This window comes from Macaca fascicularis, chromosome 3 (genome assembly GCF_037993035.2).
Source record: "Macaca fascicularis isolate 582-1 chromosome 3, T2T-MFA8v1.1".
In the NCBI taxonomy this organism is placed as follows: domain Eukaryota; kingdom Metazoa; phylum Chordata; class Mammalia; order Primates; family Cercopithecidae; genus Macaca; species Macaca fascicularis.
This window is the reverse complement of record NC_088377.1, coordinates 113,730,551-113,739,669: the sequence shown is the minus strand read 5'-3', so window position 1 is coordinate 113,739,669 and position 9,119 is coordinate 113,730,551. Positions and strand designations below refer to the sequence as shown.

Genomic DNA, 9,119 nt, shown 5'->3' with positions numbered 1-9,119 from the left:
GATCTTTTCAAAAAACCAACTCCTAGATTCATTGATTTTTTGGAGAGTTTTTTGTGTCTCTATCTCCTTCAGAAAGCAACGGCAGCAAAAGCCAAAATTGACAAATGGGATCTCATTAAACTAAAGAGCTTCTGCACAGCAAAAGAAACTACCATCAGAGTGAACAGGCAACCTACAGAATGGGAGAAAATTTTTGCAATCTACTCATCTGACAAAGGGCTAATATCCAGAACCTACAAAGAACTCAAACAAATTTACAAGAAAAAAACAAACAACCCCATCAAAAAGTGGGCAAAGGATATGAACAGACATTTCTCAAAAGAAGACATTCATACAGCCAACAGACACATGAAAAAATGCTCATCATCACTGGCCATCAGAGAAATGCAAATCAAAACCACAATGAGATACCATCTCACACCAGTTAGAATGGCGATCATTAAAAAGTCAGGAAACAACAGGTGCTGGAGAGGATGTGGAGAAATAGGAACACTTTTACACTGTTGGTGGGATTGTAAACTAGTTCAACCATTATGGAAAACAGTATGGCGATTCCTCAAGGATCTAGAACTAGATGTACCATATGACCCAGCCATCCCATTACTGGGTATATACCCAAAGTATTATAAATTATGCTGCTATAAAGACACATGCACACGTATGTTTATTGCGGCACTATTCACAATAGCAAAGACTTGGAATCAACCCAAATGTCCATCAGTGACAGATTGGATTAAGAAAATGTGGCACATATACACCATGGAATACTATGCAGCCATCAAAAAGGATGAGTTTGTGTCCTTTGTAGGGACATGGATGCAGCTGGAAACCATCATTCTTAGCAAACTATCACAAGAACAGAAAACCAAACACCGCATGTTCTCACTCATAGGTGGGAACTGAACAATGAGATCACTCGGACTCAGGAAGGGGAACATCACACACCGGGGCCTATCATGGGGAGGGGGGAGGGGGGAAGGGGGAGGGGGGAGGGGGGAGGGATTGCATTGGGAGTTATACCTGATGTAAATGACGAGTTGATGGGTGCAGCACAGCAACAAGGCACAAGTATACATATGTAACAAACCTGCACGTTATGCACATGTACCCTATAACTTAAAGTATAATAATAATAAATAAATTAAAAAAAAAAAAAAAAAAAAAAAAAAAAAAAAAAACAACATGCCAACATTGAAAACACTGAAAAATTAGCTTTTGTTTCCTTTTTTTATTTCATGTTTTTGGTTTGTGGGCCATGCAATAGTATTCAGTGTTCTCCAACATAAGATATTGATTTCTTCACAATTCCTTCCTTTCTCAAATTTAGCTGTACATTGAGATCATCTGGAAAACTTTAAAACCTACTGATATTTGAGCACTACCCCAAGAAAGTCTGATGTAATGTGGATGAAAACCTGGGCACTGGGTCTCATAATATCTCCCCCAGGTGATTATAATGAGCAGCAGACTTGGCATCCACTGGTGTATGTAAATTTGATATTCTCATGACTACTCATTGCTGGATTGACACCCAAGTTTTGCAACCTCCCATTTACTGAAGAGGTGGACTCCATGTCTCCCTCTCTCTCCTCTCTTAGAATAGATACTTCTGTCAAAGCTTGAATGTGACTTAGAAAACAAAAAAGCAATTACCCTTACACATTTATTCTACAGTTTTTGCACCCTTTATACATGTTAAAGGCAACGACAATAACTTTTAGCAGTGTTTATTTTTGTTAAAAGAAACCAGTTGAATTGAAGGTCAAAACACCTTCTGATTGCACAGATTAAACAAGAAAGTATTACGTATTTCAACTTTACAAAGCATCTTATTGATTTAAAAAGATCCATACTATTGATAAAGTTCACCATGAACATATATGTAATAAGGAGAGTAAAATAATCATTTTACATATCTACAACATGTATTTTCATATTTCAAGGTCAACCACAAGTCATATAGGAAAATATTTAGGTCCATGAAAAAGTTCCAAAACATTAAAAAATTAACATTTTGAAAAAAAATCACATGTGAAAGCTCATTAAATAATAACATTGACAAATAAATAGTTAATCAGCTTTACTTATTAGCCACTGCCATGCATTTCTGGCATTCCATTCCAAGCGAGGGTCAGCATGCAGGGTATAATTTCATACTATGCAACTGTAAAGAGCTACAGGGCTTATTTTTGAAGTGAAATGTCACAAGGTCTTTCATTCTCTTTCAAAGGAAGATCACTCATGGCTGCTAAACTGTTCCCATGAAGAGTACCAAAAAAGCACCTTTCTGAAATGTTGCTGCGAAGATTCATGACAACAATTTTTTTTTAACCTTTCTGTTTTGAAGGGGTTTTGTTTAGGATATGGGATGGGCCAGTAGATGGAGGGTATCTGAGAAGCCCTTTTCTGTTTTAAAATATAATGATTCACTGATGTATATAGTATCAACAGTCTTTTAAGAACAATGAGGAATTAAAACTACAGGATACGTGGAATTTAAATGCAAATTGTATTCATGGATATACCTACATCTTGAAAAACTTGAAAAGGAAAAACTATTCCCAAAGAAGGTCCTGATACTTAAGACAGCTTGCTGGGTTTGATCAAAGCAGAAAGCATATACTTTCAAGTGAGAAAATAGCAATGGCAGGCTTGAGTTTTCCAAGCAATCAAATCTGTAAAGCAGATGGTTACTAGTAAGTCTAGTTATGGGAGTCTGAGTTCTAACTCATGCTGTGCTTGCTGGATTTGCTGGCTCTTTTCCGCTCTCTGTGATGCTGGACGGGCTTGGCAGGTGACATGCTCTCAAAGTTGTGACTGGACTCGTTGTGCTGCCGGGTGTACCTCTTGCACTTGCAGGCAGTGACTACTGTGATTTTGTAGGTGCGTGTGCTGCCATCTTGGCACTGCAGCTGGATTCTCTGGGTACGGGTTTTGTCATTGACACACCGCCACTCCTGGGAGCTCCTCCTGCTCCAGTACTTTGTTCCATAGCCTCCTCCAATCCAGTTAGGGAGCACTGGCAGGGGCAAGCACTCACCAGCACACACCAGCTCCTTCAGAGGGCTGATGCTGGTGCACTGGCCATCAGAGATGTATTTGGTGGAACGCAGTTCCCGGCAACCCACTTGAACCCGAGCTGCAGGAAACAAAAAAGAATGTGCATCAGAGACAAAAATGCAAACGAAGACCTTTTAAAAAGTGCTCCGCAATGACAAAAATAATAGCCAAATGATAGAAAATTGCCAAATAGAAAGTGAGCACCTACTTTATTTTCACAATGAAAACAATCTGCCTGGATAGGATAGAGACACTTTCATGAAAATCATCAGTTTACATGGCTATAACTTTTTTGGGAAGAAAAATGTAGGCCCGATTTTTTTATATATATATCATTAGCTGATTGCTTATTAGAGTGTTTGAAAATCCAATTTTCTTAGTCTCACTCTCCAATAAGGGGTTAGCAGCTCTTCCATTTACGTGTAAATATTCGTTATTCAATGAGTTAAAAGAGTATACTTTAATATTCTCTTTCTCAAGGGTCATATTGGTTAATGTCTGCAAGTGCTTTCAATTAGGCTTTTAAAAAATCTGTTGAAAAGAATGTGGTAGGGCCATTGAAATATTGTGTATAATGCATATGCTCTCAGTAATATTTTATTTCAATTTTAGACTTTCGCTGCAGAGACTCATACATGCATATGTGTACAACATCTGACATTTTGCATATCAAACTTAATAACTATGTTTTAAACATAAATTCCCAAACTATATTTTAAAAAATACAAACAGTAAGATGTTTGAAATGCAAAATGCCACTACAACTCAAGATTCGAAGAATATAAAAGCCCCTAAATCAGGAACGTATGGTTGCCATAACAACTTGGCTACATTTCCATGAATTTTATGGCAGAAAAATGCCTAACATGTCTGATTTACAACTGCAAAAGGAACCACGGTGTTCATTTCCTGAATATTGGTCATGGTAAACTTTTTGTTTTAGTTATTTGGATTTGATAGGTATGTTCTCTAATTGGCTGTGTCTTGTTACATGCCTTATGTAATTAAAGCAAAAATTAATCTTTAAATATTTTAAGTTTTCCTTACCCTTGCTTTGTTATCTAAACTTGAGGAGAATTGCTTATAACAAGCTTGAAAAGAAATCAAGGCTTGCCAACCAGGAAAAAAAAAAGGATGTTTAAAAGTGCAGGCTGCTGACATTTTACAAATAGAAATGATAAGGGACACTGAAGTGGTTCTACAAAGAGTACTGAAAGCTAAGTCAAAGTAGAACTGAATCAGGAGTTTCACTTCATCTCTGTATCCTAGTACTTCTGAGGTAAGAGATATAGCTTAAGGGGAACGTGACATTTGCGTAAAAACTTACTTATATACACATGCATGCATAGAAATCTAGAATTGTGGGATTAAAATGTAAAGCGTAAATTGTTTGGTTGGACAGTGTGCTCAGCGTGCCTGATTCTGCCTCCAGCTCACCTTCCTGCAGCTGCCTCAGGAATGCACCTGGAAATAGCCAGAAATAATTTTGACTTGTCAAGCTTTCTGTTCCTGTGTATATACAGATTTGGCATTTTTGCAGTGACAGTTCATTGACGACGAATACCCACCACATTGCTCAGTAATCTAATAATAATCAGATATGTCCTGTGTACTTAAAAGCAACCATCTTCATGAAAGTTAAAACATCTTAGCTTTCTTAGACATTAACAGTCATATTTGGTTTGACTTTTCAAAGGTCAAAACTACTTTTCATAGTTGAATGGAGTGAAGAAGGAGAGGCAAAAGATTTGTGTAAGATTTCCTGTTCACTGTTTCTCTTTCTCTCTCTCTCTCTCTCTCTCTCTCTCTCTCTCTCTCTTAAAACCTGATTATTAGCATGTGGCCTCTTCTAAAGGAAAAGATGGAAATAAAAGTTAGGGGAAGTTTGAATCCCCCTAACCAGTGGTCAATTAGTGTGTCAACTAAGCTGTTGTTTTAATCTCTTAAGTTACAAAAAAGTCCCCAGTCTGTCACAGAAATATACAATTATCTAAATTTTGAATGGGACAACAAGGAATTAGTTTAGAAAAATATGATTCTCCAAAATTTTTAGTTTATCCCTCTTTTATATTGAGCTTCATCAAAACTTTTGACTATCTCACTAGGCATATTTTAGAAATCCAATGTAAACAAATTTTTTCTCCTGGAAGCTTCCTTTTTTCCTTTGTGATTCCCTATATGTATTTGTGGATGGTAACTAATAATACATGTTAGCTACCTTTATACACTTTACCAAAATTGCATACGCCCTGAAATAAATTGACAAAACAACCAGAACTTGAGCTATCTAAAACAATACTTTTTAAAACTCTCATTTTGCATGATTTTGACAGAACCATAGTTTAATTCCTGGAAATGTTTTGTTTCTGGATGTTTGATAAAACTTCAGTCTGTGCTTGCATTATTAAACCACTCTTTTAGTTAGGTTAACTTTAAAATCACTACATAGGGAAGAATGCCAGCCTACGCATGTGGCAGATTACTCCCAAATTGTTTCACAAAATATATATGGTTCAGGTTAGTTACCAATAAAACAATTCTACAGCAATGTGAGCTAATGCTACCAGAAAAGAAAAAAAACAAACAAACCTGTACAAGTAAAACACACTTACTGTTCCGATCCAGTCCAGTGTTACTGAAATGCCTGCCTCCATTTCTGGCTTGATTCATCGTGCTGTTGCTGCTGGGGTGTGCTGGAACAGGTTTAACCACATGTGAATAAAGGATTTCTGTGGCATCATTTTTAAAAGCCAAACAGCTTTTCATTAGGATGCATGCAAGGGGAAGGAGATAGAAATGAATGGCAGGAGGAAGCATGGTGAGTAGAGGATTTGCTTGGCTGAAGAGCTGGTTAATTCCTTTGCCTCTGCTTCTGCACTGTATCTGTGAAATTCCTCCTCAAGCTTCCCTTTATATATCCACAGAGGTTTGGCGTTCATTCAGGTGTAAAGTTGTGTAGAGCTTCAGAGTGAAAACACAGAGAAGGGGTGGGATCCCTACATGACCCTGCAAAAGAATTTTACCAATGGAAAAGAAGACTGCAGAAAAGGAGGAGCTTGGTATACAAATTGCCTGAAATTTCAGAGTTGGACTTCATCACTTGTCTGTGAGCCGACGCAGGCAGGCACATTCTATATCAACGACAGACTCTCCTCTGCCATTTCCTTTCCTGAGTCTAGTTAACATTCGGGTTTAATTTAAATGAAAATACATCGCTGTTCATTTGAAGAGACTGGCTTTCCCACAGTTCTATACTTCCCTCAGATTTTAGAGTATTTGCGTCAGGAAGGGAGTTCTTCCCAGGTAACAGGAGGAAGTCGTGTGAGTTTAAATATTGTAGGACTTGCATGAAGCACCTAGTTAGCGAAACATTGCTTTCTCTCAAGAAGCAAACCAATATTTTTTTTTCCTTAAAGCAAACCAATATTTTTTTTTGCACAGAACTAAAACCTGCCCCCTGGACATGCTTAAATAATGCAGCTTTGATCTGCATGAACTACTGTGCTGCTAGGTAAATTATTGCCAGGGGTTCTGTGTGGAGAATAATGAGCATAGTTCTGTCTACATTAAAGTAAGTAATACTCATTTTCATCTTAAAAATGTGTCACAAGCATTAATATCCATAGCGCTGTTTTACATAAAACAAAGCCATTTGTGACAGACTGCTTAGTGAATCCAAAATAATTTTTTCTAGATTTTTTCAGAACACAGAATCGACTCATATTTACTAAATATTTTGCTCATTACTTTCTTTGACTCTGCTGCCCAAGTAAGAAACCTATTTTTCTGAATTACTTTACCTACACCCAGAACACGTGTTCCATTAATTAATTATAGGCCACTGATAATCCCTTTAAAACAGTCATAAAATTCTATTTCATGATGGGACATCTCAATTGGAATAACTATTCTGAATCACCTTTTCAATTATAAATCCATTTTTGTCCTTTGTGTGGCTACCTAAGTCACCTAATTTTGTATCTCTTTTCTGTATAAGCTTTTGTCCATTGTAACTGCTGTTCACCTATCTGTCTGTCTATCTATCTGTCTGCCTACCTGAATTTCTCCATAGAAGCACGACTGACATTTTGCAAGAGACAGTTCTTTATTATTGGGGAACTGTCCTGTGTGTTTATCATCTTCCCTGGCTTCTACCAACTAGACGCCAGTAGCACCCCCTAGTTGGTAACAAAAATATCTCCAAACATTACCAGATGACCCCTATGGGGTAAAATCACCCCCAATTTAACCACTAATTATCTATCATCTATCTCACTACAAAAGAAAGTAAAAATAAGAATAAAGGAAAAGTATTATAATACCAATAAATTATTGTTCTTTTTTAGGACAGAAATTGTACTGTAGTTTTGTTTTAAAACAATTACTGCTTCTCTATCAGAGGTATATACTGGAATATCCTTAGATGAAATGATTTTATATACTCTTTTACATTATATGGAATAAGCTAGAATAAGCTTCAAAAACAATATGAGGAGGTTAGAGGTGTGAGTGGCAAAAGATTAATTATAAGTTGATGGTTGTTAGAGCAGGATGGTAAAGTATTATATTCTGTTTATTCTTGTGTATGTTCCAAATTGTACATAATAAAAAGTTTAAAAACCAGACTCAGACAATCAATTTAATGGACATATACTCCCTACTAACAATATATCTCTATCCTAGATTGGATAAATAGTCATTTATTCTAACATCCTTCCTGGAAAATCATATGTCAGTTTATTTTGTGCAAATGGAGATTACAGGCATCCTTCTAAAACACTAACTATGAAGAATTTCTGTCCTACTTACCAAGGGACTTGATGTTAATTACACAAAGCATGTTAATATTAATCATTGACCTACAGACCCAATGCCTAAAGGAAATTAAAAGGTCAAAATAATCTAATCTGTTCCTCACTGCTTTTTCTTTTTTGTGTGTCACGAGCAGGGGGTATTTTAATTGGAATTTAATTATCAGGTTGGGCTAATGAGGTTGACCAAACTCATGCACAGTTATTAAATCTGCTGCACCTAGTATTTTGTAGGCTGAACCTTAGGATATCACCTCAGGCAGAAGCAAAATTAGAAGAGAAGGCAATGTCGTTGTGCATGTGGACAGGACAAACTCAGAGTTCTTGGGCCCAATTTACCTGACAGACCTCTAGAGAACTACTTTGAGGCTGGGTGCAGTGGCTTCTGCCTGTAATTGCGCACTCTAAGAAGCCAAGACAGGAGGATCGCTTGAGCACAGGAATTCGAGACCAGCCTAGACAACATAGTAAGACCTTGTCTCTGCAAAAATATAACAAAAACTAGCTGAGCATGGTGATTCATACCTGTAGTCCCAGCTACTCAGGAGGCTGAGGCAAGAGAAACACTTGAGCCTGGGGTGTTGAGGCTGCAGTGAGCTGTGATAGCACTGCAACACTCTAGCCTGGGCAAGAGTGAGACCCTGTCTCAAAATAAATCAATAAATAAAAAGAAAGAAAACTACTTTGCTAAAACAGAAATAATCATAAGTTTAATACTTAACAGTTATTCTGATCAGTTTAAAAGAGCTCCATTAAAAATAACCACAAACTATTGCTTCTCGGCCTTTTGGCTAAGATCAAGTGAAGGATAACCACAAACTATAATAACCCGAGAAGAATGAATATAGATATTTAATATTGAAATTGATTCTTTCTCATCTTCAGGCATTAGTATGCACCTGTTATTCCCTTTGCTTATAACACTCTTCCCTCACCCTCTTCCTTGACTAATCACCTACTTTTCCTTCCAGTCTCAGTTTAGACGGCACTAGCACTGAGAAAACTCGCCTTGGCCTCTCTTCCCTCTATCTGCTCGTCTCAATCCAGCATACATGTGTCAGAGCAGCTAGTTACCTGATGACTTGGCAAGACCTATGAAAGAAGAACCATTTCTATCTTATGGGTATTGTGGAATAAGTGGTTAAATTAAGTATTTAAGAAATATAGAAAAAAATATTCTTTCATTAAAAAGAGATTGGCTAGTATTTGTGGTAGGCAGTCGCTAAGATGGCTCCTAATAATCCCCTT

The 9,119-nt window shown here is 37.0% G+C and overlaps 1 protein-coding gene across 1 annotated transcript; it reads right to left on the bottom strand.

The window, feature by feature from the left end:
- Window positions 1–1,711: 1,711 nt before the first annotated feature.
- Window positions 1,712–5,947, bottom strand: SOSTDC1 (sclerostin domain containing 1). Its single transcript, XM_005550061.5, has 2 exons — window positions 5,673–5,947; window positions 1,712–3,139 (listed from the first exon to the last, which is right to left on the bottom strand). The coding sequence occupies exons 1-2, from the start codon at window positions 5,875–5,877 to the stop codon at window positions 2,724–2,726; spliced, it is 621 nt and encodes a 206-aa protein (XP_005550118.1). The 5' UTR covers window positions 5,878–5,947; the 3' UTR covers window positions 1,712–2,723.
- Between the last annotated feature and the right edge of the window lie 3,172 nt (window positions 5,948–9,119).